We start from the raw sequence: 27,687 nt of genomic DNA on the forward strand, positions 1-27,687 counted from the left end.
ATCAAAGTGGAAGAATGTTTCACAGGACTTTAAAATGGTGATTGCTATAACAACATTTTTAAACGTTTATTTCAACCCGCAATTAAGCGAAACCACTAAATTATTGAAACATCAAGTTCTTGCTTCGTTGTTCACGATGTTGCCGAGCCACATGTTTCACGACACGACCAGATGACCATGGGGAAAAGCGTGGCGTTCATAGCGGCGAACTTGTCTTTGAACGCACAAAGCGTCATATTCCCAGCATTAGTGTTCCAAACAACTTAAGACACGCGGCTCTTGATAACTTTGCCCGCCATTACGTTACGTCGCGTGACTTTAGGAGTAGTCGAAATCACAGCCGGCGACTGGTCGGATGAACGGCTCCACCTTTTGAACCACTCGGCCATCGTCTTTAGGTGAACAGTGGCCTCGGAAGCAGATCGACTCTTGTCCTTGTTCGTCGTCTGACTGAAGCTTGCAGTTCCAGGACATGAACGTGAATTGGCTTGTGTGGGCCACCTGGTCGTGTGATAGGTGGCGCTGGATGACGGCGGCGACCATTTGACGTCACTTCCGGTTCCCGTTGGGTGACCTCCTGTCATCGTTGCCACGTCGGATGGAAGGGGGACGATTAGTCGGTGCCGACGATCCGCCTTCTTACGTTCTTCAGGAGTGTCTTCTAGCAAGCTATACGGTTAGTGAATGAAGAAAAAAAAAACACCACCCCATCAGAAAGTGAGCGTCTCAGTACCATCTTAGGAATGCACGCGTTCTCATTTCCTCCCTGAGATCAGGTCTCCTGTACGTCCTTATCTTGACCTTTTTGAATGAACTCTTATAATTATAGAAGTTTGTGATGGTATGCTAGGCTGCTACGCTCGCTTCGAGTAGGTGGTTTTGTAGAACTTTCTTAGCACTGTAGAAAAGCGCCTTACCACCTATCAGCTCTCAACTTCACATGACTCGTAGCTCGCCTGGCCTTTGACTGTTTGAGAGCCCATGCTTCCGTAAGGAAAGCTTACCCGGTGTGGCTTCGAACTTCTGACTTTGCAGTTTTAGGCTAGCTCTGTGCTTTTGATGATATGCGCCTTCTCACGCGTTTACTCTCTCCTAACTTTCTGCTTCGCTCAATTTGGACATCATTTGCTTTAAAATGACTGCAATGTCGGAGCTTTGCTAATTTAGAGTTGTAGCGCTCCTACTCTGACGTTTCCTGTCAACTGACAAGTTGCGGACTCGTGTTTTGCGAAATAATTGGCTACTTCTATGTGATTGTTACGTTGAGCGTATACCTTGCGGGCGGTTGGTGTGCATGAAAAGTAAAAGAGAAAAGAACGTTTCTAACTGCTGAAGAATGGACTGACGATGCCTTTAGAGCTGTATACTGTTTTGTTGGTGTTTTGGAGTAATAATTAAAACTCTCGTAAATAAATATATTAGTAAATAGTGATCCTCAGTCGGGAATCGAATATACGTACTAGTAATTACATCTACGGCTAGCCAAATAACGTAAAAAAGTAGATGAAAAGGTGCAGAGTGAATTATTTCTAGTTCTAGAGAGCCGCGAAAACCAAGAAACTTCGTACGAAAGTAATGACGTGTTTGCATCAATCACCGCATAGCGTATGCTTGAATACATGAACTTTATTAGCGTGAAACAGCTTCTTCTGTAGCACCGTGGTACATGTTTCAAATAAGTTCACCCCGTAAATCATAAGAATTTCTTGCCAGCGTGAACCAATCCAAGAGGAAAGGGAGGGAGCATGGCCTCCACCCCCATGACACCCTCTCTCGTCACGTATTTGTCACCTTTACCAACACTTTTTATTAGTACTAACAATATACCGCTGGCCATTAGGCCATTGCAGGGTGAGTCGTAAGGCATCACATTAACAAAGCGGACATTACAATGAGCAGTCAAAAAATAACGCAATGGGTGTCACAACAGGAATGATACATCTACGAAATTTTGAACTCGGCTGTACAGGCATGCTAATAATAAAAAGAGTGGTTGTCAGAATGCGAAGCGAACGTTACGATGGCAAATTACACAAATCAAACGCCAGTCGTTGAAATATTGGGCCAGTGTTTGGAACAAATCAGTACTTCTACGTTAAGGTATCCGCCACAATGGTCTCGTGGTTTTAGCGCTCGAGAGCTGATCCGAAGATGGCGGCCGCATCTACGTGGAGGCAGAATGCTTGAGACATGCCTGCTCATATTTATGGGCAGGTGAAAGGACACCAGATGGCATCCGCCATATTCATATCACGGTTTTAAGGTGTAAAAGCCGAACAATCACTGTAGCAATTATGAACAATGAAGTGCAATCAGAAGTAACGTGCACTCACCGATACTGATCGGGGACGATATCGTTTCGTACACCGTCCCGGTCACCGGTGCGATCGTCATTCGGCTGCCGCCAGTCAAATGGTGCTGGCGTCGAGGAGCCAGTGACGTCGGTCTTCCTGGCAGAGCTGCTGGCAGAGCTGCTGCTGTTACCGCCATCTTCCGTGGTGAGGTTGTACAGGTGGCGTCTCATCGCGATAGCCGAGTACACCATGAGAACCACGAAGGCGCACATGAACGACACCGCGCAGATGTAGAACAGCAGGTTTTGGCTGTCACCGGAAGTTGGTCACATCCAGGAAGGGAAACGAAGCAAGCGTGGAAAGAACAATTTTACTTTCCGAACTGAACGACGTGGTCCACATTGAGTTTTGTGTCTCGCTTTCTTAAACGCTTAACATTTTATGAAGAGTTATAACAAGACCTCACTGACGTCATTTCGGTCACGAAAACTACGTTAATAAAATGCACGCAAACAATTGCCAAACGTTCAAAGTGCATGACGCTGGCTGCCGTAACTTCTTCATCATCATGATCAGAGTGACTGCAGCACTTGCCAGCGCAAAAGCCTCTCCCATGCCTGACCAGCCAAACCCGTCCTGTGCTTTCTGCTGCCACGCTCTTAATCTCATCTGCCCACCTAATTTGGAGTGTCTGCCCAACGCGTTTGCCTTCTCTCGGAGTCGAGTCCGTTATCCTTAATGACCAGTGGCTATCCCGCCTGCACGCTACGTACACGGCTAATGTCCATTTCTTCTTGATAACAAATGTGCTATCCTTAGCTCCCGTTTAGTCCCTGAGCCAATCTGCTTTCATCCTGTTTTATTGGCAAGATTGTCTTGTAAAGGCCGTTTCGCATTACACAAAAAGTAGCAATTTTCAGGCTGCGAGCGAAAAAAAAAAGAGCAGTTCGTTCCATTACACAAAAAAGTAGCAATTTTCAGGCTGCGAGCGAAAAAAAAAAAGAGCAGTTCGTTCCCGCCGCAGCGGTCCGCAGCGAGCTTCCAACATGGTGGAAATTTGCGCTCTGATCGCAGCGGCGGGAGCGATTTTTGGTCGGGACCCGTCGAAATAGGGCTGGTCTGGCCAAGCCGTCGAAATAGAGTCGACGTGTTTGTTTTGGTAATGGCCGATGCTGTGCATTTTAAAATGAGTTTAGACTGGAAAGTGTTCCTAAACGACGAAACAAGTGGGCCCTTCGTTACCGTTCAGGGAAACTTCATGATATCGTAATGCACATATTATTATGTACCATTCGTGTCTGTCACTAAGATCGTTGGCAAGAGATCGCCGCTCCAGTCACAGAGCGAAAATCGTGGACCATTCGTGGTCCATGTGGAACAAAACCGCCATTAGCGACGGTTGCGAACCGAGCGATTGGAGCGAACGGAATGATCTTTTTTTTTTCGTTGCAATCGCGGCATGTGAAATAGTTTTAAAATTACATTTATCATTTTCGTAACTTGCTTCTCCGCGCTATATATGCCTGCGTAACTTCCAGTGTGATCGCCGAGCGAGAAAAGAACTGAAGTGCTTAAAGCCTGCGACTAATACCTGTAGTTCCATTCGCTCTTGGCACATTCGGGACATTTTCGCGGCAGTCGAATTGCGAGGCACTAAACTACGATACCGAAGACCTTCGATGATTCTATGGAAAAGTGTACAGGTCGAAATAAAAGGTACAAAACACCTACAAGTTCTCATGATTCGCTCTTGTACGACGTCATTTGAAATATAAGCATTTTGACATAAATATGAGTGGGTAAATAATAAATTCTGGACGCCGAAACTGGCCCAACCTGAGCCACAATGCACCTGAGAGTTTCTATGATTACATAAATGCTGCAGGGGTGTAGCCAGAATTTTTTTTTGGGGTGGTGGTAGAGTTTGAAGCATTGTTTATACAAGTTCGTGTGTGCGTTTATATATATATATATATATATATATATATATATATATATATATATATATATATATATATATATATATATATATATATATATATATATAAGGGAAAGAAGTGTATACCTAAGGGCTCGTTTTTCCGTGTTTTAACACAATAATTATGAGATCTAACAGACAGTATTGCCAAGGAATGTACAGGGGAAGTTATTAGAATCAATTGAATGTAAATAAGAAGATATATATATATATATATACATACAGAACCACTTTGTATGTACAAAGTGGTTCTGTTCGCCTACCACTTGATGATCATTGAGGGGAAACGGAAGAAGATGAAAGAGAGCCGACCGACCCATTAAGGCGAAACCCTTTCCTTACGCACGCCATCACGGACTCCTCCCGCCACCGCGGCGACAATCTTGGGTGGCCCGACACACGCCAAGAATTGACCTGCACGGGATTAGAACCGGATGTGGACGTGCATGGACATGTGGTTTTGTTCTCAGTGTTGACAGTGGTTCTTCCTCTTTTTTACTTTCTTTTTTTTCCTTTTTTTCCTTTTATTGTTTTCGTATTTTTTTCTCTTTTTCTTTTTTTTCTTTTCTTTCTTTTTTTAGTTCTTTCTCACTCTCGCAAACATCTTCCAAGGCGAGAGGGACGCGGCAGCAACGAAGTTTGGAAGCTCATGTCAGTATAACTCATCCCCTGATGAAGGGAGGACCCCTCCCGAAACTGTTGGGAAATAAATATATTTATCCTTGTTGACAACGCTTCCGTTGTGCCATATATATATATATATATATATATATATATATATATATATATATATATATATATATATATATATATATATATATATATATATATATATATATATATATATATATATATATATATATATATATATATATATATATATATATATATATATATGGAAGAACGAACACCGTCAGTGGTGCCAATTTAGCGGATTTCCCGCTAAATCTGGCGGATTTTATTTTATTTCGACGGGAAAAAAATCAGTCTAGCGGCTAGCGGATTTTCTGACGGGCCATTTTTGTACATAGCGGATTTCTGTCGGATACCTCACGCAGTGGACCAATTCAAAGTCGCCCTTTAGGAAACCATTCCCGTGTTCTCTAAAAATGCGGAAATTGTTTAACTTCAGAGGCTCCTGTTCACTTGCTCCGCCTATCTCAGACAAACAAATCCGTGAGGTTTCAAAGCGGCGATCGCTTTCTAAGTTCTAAGTCGAAAAACGGTTCTGTTTATTCTCCGTGTAACCTGACTCCCCTTCCTCTTGAGTTATGCCGAAAGTGGTATATTCGCAGAAGTTCAGGACGGAGTGGTTAAAGGATCCCTTACTCAGCAAATGGCTGGAGTGCAAAGCGTCTGCTGATGGAAAACAAGAAAACGGCGGAAGCATTGCCGAGAATCTTAGAATACCTAATAAGCGAAACGTACAACTGGTTCGCAAGATCCCCTGCCTGGCAAATGGCGTACAAGAAGCTCTACGGTCTGATGAATGACGGCGATGAACCACTGAAGATTGTGCAAGCGTGCAGGACGCGATGGCTATTCCTCGAAATAGCCGTATCGAGGATCGTAGACCAGTGGACCGAATGGAAGGCGCACTTCGAGATTGCAAAGCGCACTGAAAAGTGCTATGCGGCAGAGGTGCTGTATGGTATGTACGAAAACCAGATCAATCTGGGGTACTTGCTTTTTTGAGACCGATTCTGACAGATGTTCAGAAGGTTAACAAGGCATTCGAGGCGAAAAATGCGGTTCAAACAAAGCTGCTGAAAGACCTCATGACTTTGCTTTCAAGCTTGGTTGAAAAAGTCGTAATTCCGACAGAGCAGATTGACGTTTTGACGTGCAGACTTGAGGACCACTTGAATCTCAAGCCATATCTGGGCTACCTGTTTGAGACGTACGTTGACAACATGAAAGCTCAGAAGACCGACGATTTCTCTGTCGCAGATGAAGCTGTGATGCGAGAAAGCTGCATAAGGTTTATTACCACGCTAGTAGATCAAATCAGACAGCGACTTCCCGACAACATCACAGTTCTCCAGAAAACATCACTCTGATCGGTCGAAAACGCTTTGTGCGTCGTGAAAGAGCCATTGATTCCTCTGCTGGAAGCAATGGCAGTGCCCCCTGAAACGATCGAAAAAATTCAAAACCAGTGGGGCAAAATCACCCTCCTGGACTGGAAGCAAATATCGTCCACGCAGTCGTTCTGGTGTGAAGTTCACTCCTATAAGGACGCCTGCGGCGAAAACCCGTTCGCCGAGCTGGCCGGATTTGCCATGTCGATGCTCGTGCTGCCGTATTCAAATGCCGAAGTAGAGAGGACATTTAGTCAGCTCAACATAGTAAAATCCAAGCTGAGGAACAAGCTGAAGCCTGAAACAACAAATGCCATCCTCGTCGTAAGAGCGGGGCTGAAGCGACACCAGAAAAGTTGTTTTGATTACGAACTTCCCGCCGCAGTTGTTAGTGCAATCGGGACATCTGCAACGTATGTGCAACCAAGTCACCTGTCTGGTTCCTCAACAAGTACCAGCGGTCCTGTGGAGATGGTGTCAGACGACAACAGCGGCGACGAAGACCTCGATGTGTTTTTCGTTGACCCGTGAGTTTTTTTTTTTATCAGTGTGAACATTTATAACTTTTAGCTTCATCTGTGATGAGGTTCACCAATGACGACGACCGCAGCACTGAAGCCTCAAGTGTTCTAGTGAGACTCCTTGAACGACTATTCGCGGCAATATGTTATTTCAGCTCTCGAAGTTTTGGGGAGCTTTTGAGAATGATAAAGGTATTTATCATACAAAGTTGCAGTGTTTTTTTAATAAAATAGGCCCTAGCGGGAAATTTAGCGGATATGTTTTAGAATCTAGCGGAATCTGGCGGATTTCTCATTTGTTTTTAGCGGATATCTGACGTTGAGCGATGGCAACACTGCGAACACGCTTCATGTTTGTCTGTTTTCTTTCTTCGTCCCTTTGTTTAGCGCTGTTTCCCTCTCCTCGTATATTTATTCATGTGTGCATGCAACGAAGCAAATGGCACAAGCAGCGAAAGCATTGACAGCGGAGCTGTCAAAAGCCGGAAATGCTGTCGTGAGGCGTTCGCAAAAACTGCGCCATTATGTGCCACAAAAAGCGGATACGCGCACTCCAGGGGAAGATTTTGGTTAAAAAGCTATGTAGAGGAAGGCCAAAGACAACGCGCTATTGCAACTGGAACTTGCGCTGCACATGCAGGTGCTCCTGCATAAGTTGTGGAGTCATCGTTGTTTATGCTTGACTGACGTGAAAAGCAACTCACGTGCGGCTGTCGTAGCCCTGCTGCCGAGAGCGACTGTAAGGTGCCATGGGGCCGTACGGTAACATAGGGCCATATGGTCCCATGAAGGCATATGGTCCCATTGTGTCATACGCTCCAGTACTGTACGATCTAACAGAGCGGTACGGTGGTTGGACCACAACAGGGTACTGGGTGCTGTACGGGTTGGCCTCGATGTCACTCATCGTGGCGAAAGCTGAGGGACGCTTTTGATGGCCACTTTTCTTGCGCCTTAGGGCAGGCCAGTGCAGGGATAGACTGGCTTCGTCTTCTTCTTGGCTCGATGTTGAATGTTCGTGTATAGCGATTTTTGTGGAATGGCACTGACCCACTACAAGGTGAAGTCGGAAAGTACGTGGAAGAAGGTGAAGCTGTAGTACGGTTGTATCCGTTCTACATTCTTCACGGGCCGCATTAGCGTATTATCGGAAGGAAAACAAATATGTGCAATAACGTCCATTGTTGTAAACTATGAACCGTATATGAGTATATACATGACAAGTTATGACGATGTGTTGGATTTACCACACTTTGTCTAATACATTTTCTGTGGAAAAAGTAAATAAACTTTCTTCCAGATTTGAACCTAGGGATAATATTGGGTCCTGCGTGTGTTTGTTTTCAAGGGATCCCTCATTTTCAAAACCTATCGTCATTGCTTCTATCAGTTCACTCTATTCCTTGTTAGATGTGAGTGCTAAATCATGTTTCTTTTGCACTTGTTTTTCAGTTAATAAAACTGTCCTGTCATTTACCACGCTGTTGACTTCAACACAATTTTGTATTTTTTTATTTCTGCGTGCTACACGTAACACTTTATAAAGTTTCAAGTCATCCTTCAATTCTTAGCAAATCCACCTTTGTGTGCACGGGCCACAGTTTCAGTAGCACAATCATCGTGGACATTATCGTGTTCGGGAGATCTCGCTCAGCATGGGGTACGTGGATTCCCTTTTTCGCCTTTGCACTGAAGTGTTTGGTAAATTTCTTGTCTTTTACGCTCAGAAGATCATGCTTTCCCAACAGAAAGTCCTCTTGCTTGGTTGTACGTTCATCATTGCTAGGATATTTCCACTCTGCGATCCTTACGTCTTCCTTTTTAGTGCCGAGTCAATCATGCAAGCGTTCCAACCAGCCCAACTTACCGTTCTACCACTGTACTTCCTTTATTTTCTTGCATTTAAGTAGCCCTGGCGTTGACCTTTCTACCACCTTCTTGAGTCCCGAGTTTTGTAAATGCTATGTTGGGTGAGCATCGTCGGCCGGCTGTACTCGGGAAAGGTGGTCAAAACCAACCGTCAATCATAGTAGAGTTGACAGCTTACGTAACAACAGGCATGTGCTGCTCTATCGAAACGCGCACTTGATACAGCTGTACTGTGATAGCGATGGTTTCATTTGTTGTGGGGTAACATAAACGACAGATTAGCCGAATGGTGATGGCATTCAGCAAGACGCGACTTACGGACAGAGGAGATACTCCGGTCAGCTGGAGAAACATCTTCGTTAGAGGTAGATTATCCAAACAGGGTTCTTGACGTTGGGACATAGTATAAGTGCCACGTACACGCACATAAGGTCTTGATAAAAGGCCTACAATGATACCGGAAGGGGTGAATAAGGATGCGGAAGGAGGTACATAGAGACGAAAAAGTTCGAGGAAGGTTAGAGACTTGCAGGGGCGAGAAGTCATCGAACACCGAACATTTTTGATGCTACCAGAATTTTCTCAAAAGGGCGTTACTTACATCACGATGTGAAATTAGGGTTCTTCACCCACGACGTAGCTGCTTTTGTCGCTCTGAGGAAGGGGCATCCCATTGTGGAAGCCTTCGACACCATGACATTCCTTTCTTAAAGCCGATAGTCTTTCTTGGGGACCTTTATTTGCCTGAATGTCGATCTGTCTGCACATCCGCAGAGCCCTCCAACACCATCCGCAGAGCCCTCCAATATTGCCCAAGCTTCAGTATTCATACTTGCGCGATTGTCAATTAGAAAGCAATTATTTCGCTGATGCGAGGCACCATAACAACACGTCAATGTTCTGTATGTGTGTCTTTTTACTGGAAAAGGCATACATAAGTAATTTTTGGGACCGTAGCGTTTACCATGCGGCGCTTACAATGCAACGTTTTCAAGAAAAGACAAGTGTTTCCAACGCTTTGCTAAGACGACATGGTGGTGGCACCTACCCGTCGCCTTGCGTTCTACACCTTATAGCCTCCGAGACGGGTGCGCATGCCGCGCGCTTCGTTTTTCAATATAACTGCCAGATAGCGCTCATGTTTCACGCGTGACGTGGCTCGATGCACTCGTTCACCTCTGCTGAACGCATCGGGGCACTCTAACGCAGCCCCTCCAGTATACCATTCACCGATTTTCTTGCGCAGAACATCAAATAAACGTTTTGTTCACTCTCTCCAGACGCAAGATTATCGTCTTTCAACGACATTTGCAGTGTTACAATGCAGATACGGTACAGGTCAAACTTTTTTACTCCATGGCTTTTCAACAGTTCAGGACTGAAGGTGAGCATTTTCATCTAGCAGACGGAAGTGGTCAGACTCCAGAATTTGAGTCCCACGCTCTCACTCGTGCATCCTACCGATTAGTTAGGCATCTTTCTTTCACTTATTTTAACCTGACGTGTACACTAAAGTAAATCAACTAAATTTACAGTCTTTTTCTTTTTTTCTACGACGACGACCATTGCGCAGTGCCAACCTGAACGTCCCCGCTCAGCCGGAAGAGCCAGAGCCAGAAGCTCCTGGACCAGCACCAGCTGAACCAGCGCCACCTCTACCGTAAGAGCCTCGATTGTCATGCCTGAATAAGCAATTTTCTACTGGGATCTCAGCCGTTCCAACCTTCAGTAGTGCGGAGCCTCGTTTCCTACAAGCATGGTGCCCGTTGATCTATTCCACGTTGTTTTTAAACAGGGGTAGGCACCGTCAACATACTGTGGCGCTTGTAGCAACGCCGTGGTGCATAAGCTCCGCCCAGCCCGAAGCTCGCCTATGCCCTCTATGATGATGGGAAAACTGGCACAGCAGCTGCAAAGCTGTCTGCGAGCACAGTATGTTGGGTAGCCTCCCATGGGCTCGGAGGCAGCTTTCCAGCTGCTGCGGCAGTTGTCACGTGCTCATAGCTGGCTTTGGCGAGCTTTTGACTGGGCGGAGCCCACGTGTGGCGAGACATCGCTACAAGCGCCTCAGTATGTCAACGGTGACTACCGCTGTTTACAAACGTGAAAGAAGTCTATAGGCAAGGTAAGGTTCTTGTAGGTAGACAAGGAAGTCTAAACCATAAATAAAGTGCGATAGGGAAGGCAAGATTGTGTATTCAGTTCAATGTTATTCACCAGAAAAACAATCTGGGACGACACCTTGGCAAGAGGCTGTTGCAGAAACTGGACAATGGCGCAGGGTCCCTCACATAGCAGTAACATACACGCGACAGATTTGACAAAATAAATTTAACATAGAACTCACATGGCCATACAATAACACTCACCATGCATGTTATATATTGCCACCTGATATGCTTGGGTGAGATCTGGGAGTGGAAGAAGACAAAGACGATCTGTCTGAGCTGCTGCTTGACTAGTCGACTCAACGAACCCAATAAACCAAGTTTGTCTTAAGAAACGTGACAAGACTGGTGGAGCTGCTGGGTACAACGTCTCGCAATCCACCCGATGCCCAAGACCCCGTCCAGCAGCCGGAACACAAGCCCTGTACCCGTGGACACTCCTGTTCACAGAGTAAGCCGCCGCCAACGAGGCCTACCACCTGAGACACCAACCACTGACGCAGCGACAATGACTTCGACACAAGATCCCGTGCAAGCTCCGACACCTTCCACGCCGATCTACTGCACCGTCCAGAACCCGCTTATGCCTAGCCCCTTTCATGGAGAGCAGCATGAAGATGTTGACGACTGGCTGAGTGAGTTCGAACGTGTCGCAGCGATAAATTACTGGGATGATGCCGCGAAGCTCCGGAACGTGTACACTTGCCTGAAGGACGGTGCCAAGACGTGGTTTTTGAACAGGGATGATGTTCTGACATCTTGGCGCGAGTTCCAGCGTCGCCTTCTGGAGACCTACAGGAGTCCCGACCGCCGCGAACGAGCGGAGCGTGCGCTACAATCACGCATCCAGATGCCAAACGAGACCGTCTCGATGTACGTTGAGGACATGACACGGCTTTTCAAGCGAGTGGATCCTGCTATGGCAGAGGAAAAAAAGTTGCGCCACCTCATGCGTGGTGTGAAGGAACAACTTTTTGCTGGTTTGGTGCGTAGTCCCCCTAAGAGTGTTGCTGAGTTCCTTACTGAAGCGGCAACAATGGAGCAAGTACTGCACCAACGGTCTGCCCTGTTTGACCGTCAAGTGAATGCTGCCTCAACCTCCGAAATTTTCGCCACCCCTGCGAGCAAGAGCCCCGAATGGATTCGCGAGATCATCCGATCTGTCGTCCGGGAAGAAATGGAAAAGATGTACGGGACAAGACCAATCGATGTTGGTTCTATCACCAGTGTCATCCGTGACGAGGTCCAACAGGTGTTGCACGCCCATCGTTTTCCGCTGATGTCGGTTGATCCGGAAACGGCTCCTGTGTCCACTGACAGTCGCCGTCGTACGTACGCGGAAGCCTTGCGATCTGCCACGCCTCGTTCTGGTCAAGGAGTCCCGACCCAGCCAGCGCCGCACGTCCCGATCCAGACAGTGCCGCACGTTCCGCTTCAGACAGTTCCATACGTCCCGATCCAGACAATGATGCCGTCAGTCGCGATTCAGTCGGCGCACGCTGGTTTGGACATCGATGGTCGCCGTGCACCGACGCGCAAGTCTGATATCTGGCGTACGCCGGACAGACGACCCCTCTGTTATCATTGCGGTGAGGCTGGTCACATTTACCGCGAATGCCCATACCGGCAACTTGGCCTGCGTGGATTTCCCGTCAATTCACCTCGTCCCCAAATTGGTCAAAGGCCGAGGGACATCGAAGAATATCTCGCGCAACAGCGTGCACCCTTTACACGACGTCAATCACGGTCACCATCTCCGAGGAGACCCGCAGCCACTGGGTCACGTTTCAATGTGACGGCACGGGAACGCTCTCCAAGCCCCCGTCGGGAAAACTGAAGGCAGCGGCCTTCGGGGGCAAGGTCGCTGGGACTCAAAGTGCGGAAGACCTCCCATCGACGCTTGCACGCAACACGGAAGACATTCAACCAGAGAATAATCGCAGTACCGAAGGAACGCCGAAATCCACATCTGAACCCAGTGACCGCGTGTCACTTGACATACCTGTGCTGATTGACGGTTTTCAGGTCAATGCATTGATAGACACTGGTGCAGACTATTCGATTATCAGCGGGAGGCTAGCAAAAGATCTCAGAAAAGTGATTACGCCGTGGAATGAAACGCGAATTCGAACTGCTGGAGGACACGTTGTAACACCACTGGGTCGCTGTACGGCAAGAGTTAAAATTCGTGCGTCAACGTTTGTGCTCAGCTGCCTCGTTCTGCGCGACTGTTCACGTCAGCTGATTATCGGCATGGACTTCCTTCGGGAATACGGTGCCATCATAAATCTCCGTGAACGCATCGTGACCTTCTCGACTCAAGGCGCAACAGATCGAGACGCTGGTAACTGCCATAGACCTGCGCTGCGTCTTGCTGATGACAGTGTGACGCTGCCGCCCCGAGCGACTGTTCCCATCAAAGTCATTTGTGAAGACCTCCGGGACGGTGACGTGGTGGCTGAAAGCAACATATCACTTCTGCTACTCCAAGGTGTATGTGCTGCCCGAAGTGTTGTGCGTGTCCGTAACGGACAGTCACAAATACTAGTTACGAACTTCAACTACGAGCACCGGCATCTTTTCCGCGGAACCACCGTAGCCTATGGAGACCCTGTTGCCGACGTCACGGAGTGCTTCGCGTCCGAGGAAACGCATGAGGATGAATTCCTAGACCACATCGACATTAATTCGACGCTGTCAGACAAGAGAAAGGCTGCACTTCATGACCTTTTAAAGGAGTTTCGGTCTTGCTTCGCCTCTTCTTCCAAAGTCCATCAAACACACCTCGCCAAGCATCGAATTATTACCGACGATGACGTCCGCCCCATCCGGCAGCAGCCTTATCGCGTTTCTTCCAAAGAACGTGCGGCTATTCAGACACAAGTGAAAGATATGCTCGATGACGGGATTATTCAACCATCCAGCAGCTCTTGGTCCTCGCCAGTCGTTCTAGTGAAGAAAAAAGACGGAACGCTGCGATTTTGTATTGACTACAGGAAGCTTAATAGCGTCACGAAAAAAGACGTTTACCCGCTTCCACGGGTTGACGACTCTCTCGACAGATTACGACGCGCGAAGTATTTTTCGTCCATCGATCTAAAGAGTGGCTATTGGCAAATTGAAGTGGATGAACGAGACCGAGAAAAAACTGCGTTTGTGACTCCAGACGGACTTTACGAATTCCGTGTTCTTCCCTTCGGCCTCTGTTCTGCCCCAGCCACATTTCAGAGGATGATGGACACAGTTCTCGCTGGCTTGAAGTGGCAAAGCTGCCTTGTCTACCTCGATGATGTGGTCATCTTTTCCGAGAGCTTCGAAGAACATCTGAAGCGTCTGAGAAAGGTTCTGGACGCCATTCGCACAGCTAAACTCACGCTGAAACCCCAAAAATGCCATTTCGGCTACGAAGAGCTGAAATTTCTGGGGCATGTCATTAGTGCGGATGGAGTGCGACCTGATCCAGACAAAACTGCTGCTGTCGCCGCCTTCCCTGTTCCATCAGATAAAAGAGCAGTACGCCGTTTCCTCGGCTTGTGCGCGTATTATCGCCGATTTATCGCCAACTTCTCGAAGATAGCTGAACCTCTTACGCGACTCACTCGGGATGACGTGCCTTTTACTTGGAGCGCAGAACAAGATGCAGCGTTCACAGAGCTACGGCGGAGAATGCAAACAGCCCCTGTTCTTGCCCATTTTGATGAGGACGCTGCTACAGAAATTCATACAGATGCCAGCAACGTCGGACTTGGCGCTGTCCTTGTACAACGACACGGTGGCGTTGAACATGTAATAGCTTACGCCAGTCGTACTCTTTCTCGAGCCGAGACCAACTATTCTACATCGGAAAAAGAATGCCTCGCAGTCGTGTGGGCGACGACCAAGTTTAGGCCTTACCTCTACGGTCGTCCCTTCAAAGTGGTGACTGACCACGACTCGCTCTGCTGGCTGGCAAATCTCAGAGATCCATCCGGCCGTCTCGCTCGGTGGAGTTTGCGTTTGCAGGAGTTCGATATTACGATTGTGTACAGGTCAGGGCGCAAACATGAAGATGCCGACGCGCTTTCTCGAGCGCCTGTGGGGCACGCTGTCAGGGGCTCCGAGGATGAAGATGCCTTTCTCGGAGCAGTCAGCGATTCCGAATTTATGTCAAAACAGCGGGCAGACGACGAATTACGCGCAATTATTGATTCCCTGGAAGGCCGGAACTCTCAGGTCCCTCAACACATTGCTCGCGAACTGTCCTCTTTTTGTCTAAGAAGAGGTATTCTTTACAAGAAAAACGCCCGTGGTAGCGACAAAGCCTTCCTACTCGTTGTTCCTACCGAAATGCGGGACGAGATCCTCCTTGCGTGCCACGACGAGCCCACGTCAGGACATTTGGGCTATTCGCGAACTCTCGCCAGAGTTCGCCAACAGTATTACTGGCCACGACTATCAACAAGTGTACATCGATACGTGAAAGGCTGCCGTGAGTGCCAGCGTCGCAAGACTCCGCCTGTGAGACCCGCAGGCCTGCTCCAGCCGATCGCACCACCACAGACACCGTTTGACCTCGTGGGAATGGACCTTCTTGGACCCTTCCCTTTGTCGTCCTCTGGGAACAAATGGATTATAGTTGCGACAGATTATCTCACTCGGTATGCTGAAACAAAAGCGTTACCCCGTGGCACATCCTCTGAAGTCGCGCAGTTCTTCGTGCACCAAATCGTCCTACGGCATGGTGCCCCGTCATGCGTGATTACGGACAGAGGGACGTCATTTACAGCACGAATGATGGAGGACATTTTTAAATTGAGCTGCACAACTCATCGAAAAACGACGGCTTATCACCCGCAATCGAATGGACTGACAGAGAGGCTTAACAAGACCATAGCGGACATGCTGTCAATGTACGTTGACGTACAACACAAAACCTGGGACGAAATTCTTCCGTACATCACGTTTGCATACAATACGGCAACGCAAGAAACAACGCGATTTCCGCCTTTCCGACTCGTTTACGGACGCAACGTGCGAACCATGATCGATGCTATGCTTCCATGTGACCTAAGCAATGAAATCGCTCCAGACGCTGAGGAATACACTCAATACGCCGAAGAAGCTCGTCAGCTAGCTCGCATAAACACCAGTCGCCAACAAGATGAAGACGCACGACGTTACAACCTCCGCCATCGAAACGTCACCTACCACCCTGGGGACCGAGTGTGGGTATGGACCCCTGTCCGGCGACCAGGCTTATCCGAAAAACTCCTAAGCCGTTATTTTGGACCGTACAAGGTTCTTAGACGTGTCACCGATCTTACCTACGAGGTATTTCCGGACGGCGCAGCGTCTTCTCGTCGACAGCTTCGGTCCGAAACCGTGCATGTCGTTAGGCTGAAGCCGTACTTCACACAGTAGCCCTTGTGGTTCACGCGTTGCGACAAGCCGTGACATTGTGCTGCTGCTGCTGCTGTTCGTGTTCTCCTGTGTTTTTATGCCTTTTGTTTTTGCGCTTGGCGCAAGCATTGGCGCAATTTCCTCATTTGGGCTGCGAGTACTGGCACTCTCCCTCCTTTGGTTCTCTGTATCTGCGTGTATATGCCTTCATTTTTTTTTTTCGTTACGAGCATCGAGTCGATGCTTTCAAAGGGGGGACTTATGCCACCTGATATGCTTGGGTGAGATCTGGGAGTGGAAGAAGACAAAGACGATCTGTCTGAGCTGCTGCTTGACTAGTCGACTCAACGAACCCAATAAACCAAGTTTGTCTTAAGAAACGTGACAATATACATAAATGTAACGTTGGAACTCCACAAATTGTCCAATATAATGATAACGTACAACAGTTTACATATATAGAAACAATAGCGCGTGCCCTTTCACACGCGCACATACAAAAACAACGAACAAATACACTCGACGTCTTCTTTGTCTTGTTCTATATGCAGTGTGCCACGGTTAAGATATCTGATTTGTGACGAAAAATACAGGCAGATCCCGGAGGCTGTGCCAGGCTTTCTCGCTAAGCCACGTGGCTATAACGGCCCTGTTCGATTGCACAGTACAAATACTCCTTAGCACCGTCTAATATTGGCTAAATTATGGCTAATGCCAGTAACACTCACCTATGCAATATTACTGCACTACAATTGACATTATTTCTTGTGAATCTATTAACTGAGCTGTATACTAAATTGTTCGGATGGTCGTGCCTAAGTGAAGCCGAGCATTAAATGTTTAGGAGGAAGCCGTGGTTTGTCAAGCCCTACAGGGCTCTCGTGCAAGTCATGCAAATCGAGCTATTCCATTGCAATTCCGGTTCGAGTATCGGCGTTCGGAATTTCTGATATTGCCAAATCGGAAGCATGGGCTAGACCATGGTGTAAGATATTTCACACCATGGCGCATGGTGTGAGACACGACTAGGCCGATCTCCGTATTTATCTCCATCATCAACTCGGTGAGCTCGTCATACTCATGTGCTTTCTATAACTCATAATTTTGCCATAACTAATGCATTTAAATTCTCATTATTTCCGCAAACAACCATAGCCTGCCGCCTGACCACCTGTTATCCGTAGAGCAGTCCAGTGCTCCTTACTAGGTTATTCTGTACCTTGCCCTTTTGAATTTTCTTATCATCATCAGTTTTCTTCCACTTCATAGTTACAATGTTTGTAGTGATGTTATACTGAAACTACTGCCTAGGCTATGCATTTGTGCAAATAAATAAATAAATAAATAAATAAATAAATAAATAAATAAATAAATAAATAAATAGACATAGAAGTAACGACAAATAAATAAATAAATAAATAAATAAATAAATAAATAAATAAATAAATAAATAAATAACTAATAAATAAATAACGAAATAAATAAATAAACTTTCCTCGTACCCAGTCGACCGTCGAAGCCGGTGTCCCAGGAGAAACTGTACGATGCGTCAACGGGGTGCTCGAAGCAGCGACCAAAAAGCGTCGCGCCTTCCTGGAGACGGTGGACCTGTTCGTCACGCTTCAGGACTACAACTTACAGAAGTACAGGCGTCTCAGAGGCATCGTCAAGTAAGGGAAAAAATAGTGCCCCGCATTGAATGGCCTCTGTGCATGTCGTAACGTCTATGCAGCATTATTTAAACTGTGTATGGGGGACGTTTTTCAGATAAGTTACGCACAGTCGCGCACAATTTGAGTTGCAAGACGCTGCGGCTGCAGTTAAAGTGAACCCAAGCCTGAACAATGGCACCGGCAAGCGTTAAATTGTTTCAGAAAGTACCGCTAACTGAGAGAGTTTAATTACATTTTTTCCCTCTGTAGGTGCCGCTTTGCAGTGTTGGCGCCATTTTTAACACAAATAGCGTGTTGCAACTCATATTGACAGTGATTGCACACTTCTATAGCACTTTTAACGTTTTGGAGCCAATACATCAACATCATTACACTTGGTACAAGTAAATAACAGCAGTGCGGCTTTTCGCCGTCAGATGACGCCACTTATTCCAATGGCTTCGCCATTTCATCGTGACGCCATGACTGACCGCCCTCGCACCACGCTTACGTAAGGAGCATGCTCTTCCGCGCTTACGGACCCCAACCAAAATGGCCGCCTCCGCTATCCGCGACAATCCGTCGGCGTTGTCAGTGAAATTGCGCTCTTGCGAGGTGCCTTCAGTGCGCTGATTCGCATCCCAATTTGAATTCCCCGAAAAGCCTCGCTTGTGAGTTGTGTGCAGTGTTAGGTGACGACGATCGCCATGACGTTTTGTCGGATGCTTAAGCGCTCTACGCTGACTTGAAACAGTCGCCGATGCACGTATTGGAATATATACTCATGCTGTTGATCCGCCCTTCAATACCCTGTGATATAAAATGTCCATCTCGTTCGAGAACGGTAAAGTACATTCAAGCGTCACCTGCTTGATCTCCATGGTCGAAAGGAGAGCCGGCAATGTGCAAAACCAGCATCAAGCGGTTCAGAGAAAACCCGATGAGCAGAAATTCAGCGTCAGCAATGAATCAGGAATTCACTCTCCAGCTGACCGATGAACTCTTCGACGGGGGAAATGAAAAAAAATCAAAATGAAGTTTTACCTTCGCTCGAAGTGAATCTACCTTAAAGCGCCGACGCACTCGTAGAAGCTTGGTTTCAAGCGCTGCCCGTAGTTGGAAAGCGGTAGGTCATGGCGTTATACGCTGGCTCCGCGACACCATTGGCTCAAAGAAGGCCCTTGAAAGCAAAAAGCCGCGCTGCTGTTGACTGCTAACAGGGTATAGCCCATTCAGGTGCCAATTATGATGCACTGTCGACGAATTTGTCAAATTCACACAGCGGAAATCCAAGGCACTCAATACTACACGCCAAAAAAAGAAAACGAAATAATGTGTTCTGCTGTGTGAGCTTCTGCAATTAATTGTAAGTGGTATGTATTTAGGTGCTTCATTATTCTGCTGTCAGTAATGTTTCATTCAGACAGAAAATGAACGAAATCATAGGCTCCTCGTGTGTACGTAGGCAGCTTTTCGTAGCACTCATTTGGAGGAAAGAAAGGTAATACTTTTGATGTCGGTTCTGGCCCGTAAAACGACTCATCGAACATCCTCGCGACTTCCCCAAAGTGACCGGCTATGGTCTTACGCAGCACACTGAAGTCTAGTCGTATTGACCATGCACATCCGCCAGTTGATGAAATGAACAAGGTATTAGTTTTAGTTTGATCGCAAGTCGACACAGTTAGCATAGAGAAACTGCATTCGCAAACGTAGTCATTGCCGCTGAAGGGGATAATAACGGTTGCTACGATGTCCCCTTAAGGCTGTTGCTAACGTTAGTGATAACTAACAAATAACGAGGCCAAGGAAAGCATAGGGGATGCCATTAGATGTAGCCGCTCTGTAAATTCAATTAAAGAAACGTGGACGAAAAAATAACTTGTCGCTGGCATTGACCGAACCTGAGACCTTCGAATAACGCGCCAGATGCTCTACCACTGTGCCACAGTGGCGGTAATCCCTTCACCCGCTTTATCGGGTATATATGTGCACTTAAACGTGGGAGTGTCAGTAAGCGCCATCTGTAGCCACTACAGTGAATGTGGAACACTCTTATTTTGCCTGTTGGCGTCACGTAGCGTGTGATCTTATTAGTTATTATTAATATTGTGTCTAACAAAAAAAAACGAGCCTTTACATTTACATTGCTTTTCTTCCTCAAGTTAGGCTTTCTAAGTTTATATATGTTAGCCTCGTTGAAACTTACTTGATACGTACTTAGTAAACCGCATTCGTCAACCCCACGAGAGGCATTAACGGTGTGATAGGTTCTTATGGAACCTCGCTTTGTTGTCTCTTTGGACAGGATGCCGTACCCTGTCAAACAAAACTTGCGTGTTTGCGTGTTCGGCGATGCGGCCGAAAGCGAAGAGGCCAAGGCCATGAACTTGGGCTTCATGGTCTGTGCCCAAGTTTTGCAGCTGAAAAGGAAAAGCAAGGCCATCAGGCAGCTCGGTAGGTGTCCGTTTATTTCGTACGACATGGAAGGGGTACTGAAACCGTTTTCGAAAGCGAGTTCAAAATCTCCTGAGTACAAAGATGACTCTGAGCAAGTGTGATACTCAGCAAATGCGGATAAGACCTTTTATTTTGATATTAAAGTAAATTTTCTTCTCAAATCTTCAGTTCCTCTTCCTCGTCCCTATGCAGAGTAGTATGCCAGCGATATACAAACGGCGGCAAAAAATCTGTTTTTCTGGAAAATAATACTTTTCTTTGTATAAAAAAACAAGCAGAAAAAACATGTAAGGAAAGCAACTGTATAACTGGTTTATTGTAAGAAACTGTTGAATGTTAGTGGCCGTAAGTAGAGTACGTTTACCATAGCCTGCATTTGGTGTAGCTCGCATTTATTCTTAGGCTCCAATTAACCAAACAGTACTGATGTGGGACCCTCTAGAAGTCGGTAGATGGGTTTGCAAGAGTTTTTTTTTTTGTTGCTGCCACAGCGTCAAAATACGACATCTTCTTGGCACCCGAGGCGTCGGTGAGAGATCTCGACCGGGTTCTGGGTCAAGGGTTCAGCCAGGAACACAAATGCATCACTGCTGTGGCTCCGACCGAATCAATACCTGCCAAACTGGAGGAGCTCAAGCACAGCACCCGGCTTTGGATGAAGGCGGTGGGTTGAAATCATGCGTACTGGGCATACTGTCGTGTATATGTCATGGGTTACAAAATCTTGGGGTTTCACGAGCAATCGAAACGACATGGTTTGAAGCACCTAATTCGGTGGGCGAAAGAAACCGTCGATAGTGGGCCTTTCCAGCCGTCCTTTACACTAAGCACGCACAACGCGGAAGATATTTGGTAATTTATTTGCTTGGTAAGGAACTCCTGATTTATTTCGACGAGGGTCTAGAAGTTTTTAAAGGGCCCATTGACAGTGCCAAAAAAAAGAGTGCATTATTCTCTGATGGCATTTCTCTTGTTTGCGGCCCAATTCGTGACGTGAGAAGTTCACTCACATGACGTCAGGATAAAATGAGCTTTCGATTGGTCGACATGACAGATATCTGTTGTGAATTGTCTCGTACCCTGCCTTGCCATGCAGTCGAATACCTGTTATGTCTTTTCTAAAGTCGCTGTAAGGCCGCGTTCACACTGAGCATTCCGGCCGCCGAAAGTGCTTCGAATCCGGTTCGGCGGCGGCGAGTTCCGCCGAAAGGGCCCTCTCCGCGCCGATCGCTCTCGGACCGATTTTCGCGGCGTCTGCCACCGAATCGGTCACCGTGGACCAATAGGAGCGCTAGTCAAGGAATTTTGAAAAATGGCGGCCAAGCCCTACTCACTTGTTATGCCGCACTGCACGAAAATGAATGTTGAAACCAACGGGAGTTTAACCTACTCTGTGCCTACTTCGCCTCTGTATTTCGTGAAAGAGGTGACCGAGCTTGCTGTTGGCGTGACCGAGCTTCTTGCGGTCTTGCAAAGCAAAACAAACCCACCAACGCCGCTGGCGTCGGTGGTTTTTCTGCTCTTCGTGCATTACAAGACAGCCACTTGCCAGCAAAGTAAGCAGTACTGTCTTTTCTTGCTTCTTGCGTACGAGAATCGTCGAAGTATGCACCACTGGATAGCGTATAGTAGCGTTTGCGAGCCGCGACAACAACCGGGTGACAGCGCATTATTCCCGCGTTCACCCCGTAGTAGATGGCATATTCGGCGGCGCGGGGCGCGTCCAGTGCGAACGACGCTGTGTTTCGGCGGCAGGGGAATTTCGGTCGCTGCAGAAAGCGGATGTTTCAGTGTGAACTAGGCATAATACGCCATAAACTTATTTCACTTTATTTTCTACATTTTAGTCTGTGTAAGAGGACATTGCAGAGCAGAGTTTAAAAAAGCAAAATCCTGACGGGCGGCATGCCCAGTGCTGACAATTCATGTGTTTTTTTTTTGAAGAAATAAGTGGGGAGCCAAAGATAGCGCTAGTGGGAAGCGTATACTGAAGCCAAGGAAGAAACCACACGCACTGGCCTTTGAACTCGACGTGGTTTAGGGCCCTTTTAACCCGTACATATTCGCAATTTTTTAAAATAAAGTCGTGCAAGGGTTGACCCATGGACATGTAGTGTCTAAAGATGTACAACATAGTGCGAATGCGTATTGAGAACAAACTAGTGTACAAGCCCCGTCTGCTACGCAGTTTGCTTAGACATGCATACAAGCTTTCAGTCTTGAACGTCCTATCATACGTTTAAAAAGCCGATGTGACGCTGATGATCACATGGCTGATCTCGTCACTTCACGGCGATCTTAGAAACCACCGTAATTGCGTGTCCTACATACCCTTCGTGCCATTTAGCTAGTCGTAGCAAGAACGCACTGAATCGATGGAGCTCGTAGTACCGCTAATGGCAAACAATGTATATAAATAGCTCGCCGTTAGTATGTTCAAGAACATGGCCCAGTCATGTAGCACCGCGAGCTGCGAAGCGAGGGGTTGCTACTATGACTACCGGTGAGAGGGCTTTTTCAGTCGAGGTTTGTATTTGTCCTGCTAGTTCATATTTAACGAGATATATACGCGACAGAAATACGTCAGCAAAGCCGAGGTAGACCCCGGCGTACAACAATTTTGTCTGGAAAGTTCAACAGTGCCTCAATCCAAATGCATACACTTCAACGCAACAATAGTTCGGGCGTCGTGGCTCGTAATACATTCCGCGCCTTCGAGCTTAGCGGCAGCATTTGTCTGATAGGTAACTGCGTCAGACAGGTAACTGCTCAGCTATTACTCTCAATCGTTTTGGGATCTTGATAGCATAGACCGTATTTAAAACTCATACCTGGCTTTGACTTTCATTGAGGGCTATCCTGAAAGTAACTGCCAAAAAATATTGCAGTTCACACAATACTGATCAGTGGACTCAGAAAGTGTAAAGACAGCGAACGCGAAGATAAAATGTAACAGACGAAAGCCTAAAAGACGGAAAATCAGCAGCAGTAACCCAGCATCTCGTTTCATTCAAATTAATGTGGCCTGTGGGATATTTGACAGAATAATGCAGTATTTTGGGCTGGTAGGTAGAAATGAATGACTTCGAATTTGTAGCGCGAAAAATGGAGGCAAGAGACACAAACGTACACACAAGCGGTAAACTTGAAAACCATGTTTATTTGGGAACACACACGACTGTATACTTGAATTAGAAGCATTTCTTATATTACGCTCAGTAATAAACGGCTAAAGAGTGCTACAATTAAAGTACACAACACTAAATGTTATTTAGTACTGTTATAACATGATTGGGGTACGTCAAATACGGGCTCCCAAATAAACACGGTATCGGTCTCCCCCTCGTGAATCTGTCTTCCTAGAGAAGGAAAACGCACGAGGGGGAAACAAAGTTATAAGGGCCGATTAGTTTAAAAAAGTTATTTTTTAGTTTAAAATTAGTTTAAAAAGGTATGATTAGTTTAAAAAGGTATGACGTGGCAGCAAAAAGATCAAGACCGGTTGACTGGCGGATCATGGGAGAAGTCATTGCGCTGTAGTAGTGGGCGCAGTCAGGCTGATGATGATGATGTTGATGAAGATGATGATGATGCCTCCACTATGGCTCTTGCCCACTCAGGGGAATTGGCCAAGAATTGAGGATATTAGATTGTGATGTTTATTGCTTGTGCTGTCTCCGTCTCTGCCTTTGGCCTTCGTTTTTTTTATTTTTCTTGCGCTACAAAATTGTGGTCACATATTTGATAGATTGTACTTGACGTCACACTCCGACTGTTTCCAAATATTATATGAGCCGCACAAATGCGACGTGGGTGAGTGCCACACTAATAAGCTTGAATATAGCTTGAAGAATAAAACATGAATACGCTTCAACATATTTGCGGAGAGGATAATCGCTGGAGAGAACAAGTCACCCGTTATTGTTTGTATTCGTGTCTACTCTATGATAGAGTACGATGAACAAGCTGGCGCAGCGAGTAATTTTTACATTTGCTGCGTAGGCATCTTGCGAACAGTGAGGAGCCCTCGTTCTTTCGATGACGTCATGCGCAGAAGGCGACGTTCAGCATTCGCGTGGGCCACGTCAACATGAGCGCCGACCAGCTGGCCGAGAACGTGAAGGCGACCGAGACTCAGCTCCTGGAGCGCCTCAAGAAGGGCTGGGACCACGTTCATTCCCTCGTCCTCAAGTCCACCATGGGACCCGCGTTCAAGTTGTGCTGACTCGTCCCCAGCTTTGCTTTTCGCGAAGCCAACAGATAACTCGATGCTGGCATCCATGCCTGAAGAACACTAAACTAAGCTCTGCTTTTTTCTTCGCGCTTTAGCATTTGATGTATTTGTGCTGAGCGGTCACCAAAAGGCCAAACTCACTCAACACGGCTAGAGAAAAATTTTGCTTTGATTATGCTGACTCATCCATAGCTTTTTACCCTCGCGAAACTACCAAAACCCGGCGGCTCTGTACTGGCAATTACGCAACGAGTACTAGACCACTGAAAAACGTCCTTTGTTTTGATATTCCCAAAGTGTGTGCAGTGCAAAGAAGTGACAAAGACTGGCTTCGTCGTGTTTTTCTCTCTTCTTTACGCTGTACTCCGCCGCGGTGGTCTAGGGGCTAAGGTACTCGGCTGCTGACCCGCAGGGCGCGGGTTCAAATCCCGGCTGCGGCGGCTGCATTTCCGATCAAGGCGGAAATGTTGCAGGCCCATGTGCTCAGATTTGGGTGCACGTTAAAGAACCCCAGGTGGTCGAAATTTCCGGAGCCCTCCACTACGGCGTCTCTCGTAATCATATGGTGGTTTTGAGACGTTATACCCCACGTATCAACGAACCAGTCAAATATGAAGTCCCATGCTCACATGCTGCAAATGGAGGGTGCAAGAGCGGTTTGTGTTAAGAGCGCTGCTTTATTGCACATGCACGGCGGCTCGGCTCGATACACTGGCAGCCGCGACGGCAGCAAGAGCGGCTTCTCATCGTGCAACTCTTTTTACGTAGTAAGAAGCACAGAATTGAGCGAGGCTGGATAATGAATTTCCGCAGTCTAATTTTGAGTTCATGATAATAAGGGTTGCAGCGCGAGCACGAATGTGCTAGAAGAAACAGACGAAAGTCGAGGTACGGAAGGTAAAGAGGACAACACGAGCGCTCCTGTCGTCCTCTTTGCCTTCCGTACCTCGGCTTTCGTCTGTTTCTTCTAGCACATTCGTGCTCGCGCTGCAACCCTTATTATCATGAATTCAAACCAACTAGCCCAAATCGCCATTCTTCTTCTAATTTTGAGGGCAGGCGCGTACGACAACATCAGACTCCGTGGGCATACGTGCAGAAAAGTGATCGACTTCATATTCCTTAATTCAGCCTATGGCTCATCCACTAGACTGCGCAAGGTAACGGTTTTCGCTAATTTTAAGCATGATCTGGAAATATAAATCCTAGCCACAATGCGAAAGGAGTGTTGGAATTTGACACTCTATTTTATGGTCTTTTCCTTTCTGCTAGAATCCAATCCCTAGTATAGTATTTCATTTCTACAAGTATCTCACCAGTTGTCGGTCTTTAAAGTAACCATTCTGTTAATATTGCTATAGAACTATTTAACACCCTAAAAATGGAAACAACAATTTGTGTTTAAAAACAGTTCCATACTATGAGCATCGACAAATTCCGTAGTAATTATCGCTGATAGCGTCTCGGAGATGCAAGATTGGACTGTGAATGCCTTCGTGGCAGAACTGCCGACGTAGCTCAACGTAAACCAAGGCTTCTTACATAAACTATGCTGGAGCGTAAGACGTGAACGAGCTACCGTATCGCAGAATGTCATACCCCCCCCCCCCCACCTCCTTAGGTACGCAGGTCAGTGCCTCTGACGGCCACCCCTTGCAAACAAAGGAGAGGTCACAACACGTGGCAGGAGGCGTGGCCTCCTCGATGGTGCGCTGGCAGGTGGCTCAATGAAAAAGAGAGCTACGTTTCAGGCATAATATTTTTCACCGCTACTGGTGACACCGTGGCTTGCCGTTACTAATGTTTTCTGCTCTCTCAGCTGATACAGGGTTTTTTTTTAGCACGTGGACAGTCTTCCTGCTGCAACGAAGGCCATCGGGTGACGCCTCAGCAAGCCCAACTTGGCGTTCACATCAACCATGCTTTGTTCTAGTGATAGTCCTTGCAGTCGAGTCTGCAGCACCGACAAAGAACTATTCCTCCATGGACTGCAGCAGTCCATAACAGAGGCTATTGGTGGTTGATATTGTAAGCTTTTCTTATAGCGTAGGACCTTGGGAGACATCTTTCGCGAATTCACGGTCTGACTTTCGATCTCCTGCATATTCAGCTCACGCGACAAAAACAATTGCAGCCGTAAGACACCTGTGCGGCACACAAACAAATGAGTTAGAGCTTGCCGCGGAAGCAGCAATCCCGAGCCAACGGCCGGAAAACGTAACTTCTGATTGGTTCAGCCAGACCACTGTGCGCTCGATGCTTCCTTCGGGGGGGGGGGGGGGGCAACAAAGTAGTGTATAAATGAGTAACAAAGTGGTGTACAGTTATGTACAAGGTTTATCAGTCATGAATGGTATGTTGTGTTCAGCTGTGAATTTTGTTTCGCCTTCAATATAAATGCTTCGTGGTATATAATATAGCCTGAAGTTGGCATAAACAAGGTCAGTGCAAGTTTCCCTTAGTGGTTGTTGGTTGTTTTCAGTCGTACGAAATGCATCGCATGGATCATATCGAGACGTCATATACTTCACAAGCCAGTCATTGTCCGTGATCTTCATAATCTTTAACATCAGCATAATCGTCATCATGGCTACGATTACCGACAAGCCTCGACCTTGAGGAGCCTTGCCCCCCAAAACACCATAAATAATGAATGAATATACTACACGAGATTACAGTACGACTATCAGATGCATTCGGAGCCAAAATAACAATAAAAATACCATTATAGTACAGTAGTTATGTTTTTGTGTAGTCACATTGGACGACTTGCGAAAGCCATCTTTTTCTTCTCCTTCTCAGTAGATGTGTCGATTCCCTCCTTCAAGCCTCCTCCTCTCCGAAAGCTTTCTCCCCACCACGTGCTTGCACATTGCCTCCATGGTGGGAGGCATCGCAAGCCTTCTGCAAATCAATGGGTTTTTGCTATGCTTTGTCATCGGCCCAATTTTGACCTAGCAATGACATAATGTGGTGACTTCACGACACGATGACGTCAGAAAATTTTGTCTGTTACGAGGTAATCACGCGACCACTTTTTTATTCCTCGGG

At 46.8% G+C, this 27,687-nt stretch overlaps 2 protein-coding genes across 2 annotated transcripts; one reads left to right on the top strand and one right to left on the bottom strand.

The window, feature by feature from the left end:
* Window positions 1-208: 208 nt before the first annotated feature.
* LOC142768401 (uncharacterized) lies at window positions 209-2,562 on the bottom strand. Its single transcript, XM_075870368.1, has 2 exons — window positions 2,334-2,562; window positions 209-669 (listed from the first exon to the last, which is right to left on the bottom strand). Exons 1-2 carry the CDS (start codon window positions 2,543-2,545, stop codon window positions 264-266), a joined length of 618 nt encoding a protein of 205 aa, XP_075726483.1. The 5' UTR covers window positions 2,546-2,562; the 3' UTR covers window positions 209-263.
* Window positions 2,563-7,913: 5,351 nt separating this feature from the next.
* On the top strand, window positions 7,914-24,855 carry LOC119165230 (large ribosomal subunit protein uL1-like). Its single transcript, XM_075872593.1, has 5 exons — window positions 7,914-7,961; window positions 17,797-17,960; window positions 20,251-20,399; window positions 20,894-21,066; window positions 24,457-24,855. The coding sequence occupies exons 1-5, from the start codon at window positions 7,914-7,916 to the stop codon at window positions 24,625-24,627; spliced, it is 705 nt and encodes a 234-aa protein (XP_075728708.1). The 3' UTR covers window positions 24,628-24,855.
* The last annotated feature ends 2,832 nt before the right edge of the window (window positions 24,856-27,687 follow it).

This window comes from Rhipicephalus microplus, chromosome 8 (assembly GCF_043290135.1).
Source record: "Rhipicephalus microplus isolate Deutch F79 chromosome 8, USDA_Rmic, whole genome shotgun sequence".
Classification (NCBI taxonomy): domain Eukaryota; kingdom Metazoa; phylum Arthropoda; class Arachnida; order Ixodida; family Ixodidae; genus Rhipicephalus; species Rhipicephalus microplus.

What these genes read in the sequence shown, in the direction of transcription:
- LOC142768401 (XM_075870368.1), bottom strand. Translation starts at nt 2,545, where the DNA reads ATGGTGTACTCGGCTATCGCGATGAGACGCCACCTGTACAACCTCACC. An exon ending in ATCGTCCCCGATCAGTATCG is followed by an intron (nt 670 to 2,333) that starts GTGAGTGCACGT and finishes CTAACCGTATAG; the next exon opens with CTTGCTAGAAGACACTCCTG.
- LOC119165230 (XM_075872593.1), top strand. Translation starts at nt 7,914, where the DNA reads ATGGCACTGACCCACTACAAGGTGAAGTCGGAAAGTACGTGGAAGAAG. An exon ending in CGTCTCAGAGGCATCGTCAA is followed by an intron (nt 17,961 to 20,250) that starts GTAAGGGAAAAA and finishes CTCTTTGGACAG; the next exon opens with GATGCCGTACCCTGTCAAAC. An exon ending in CCCGGCTTTGGATGAAGGCG is followed by an intron (nt 21,067 to 24,456) that starts GTGGGTTGAAAT and finishes CGTCATGCGCAG; the next exon opens with AAGGCGACGTTCAGCATTCG.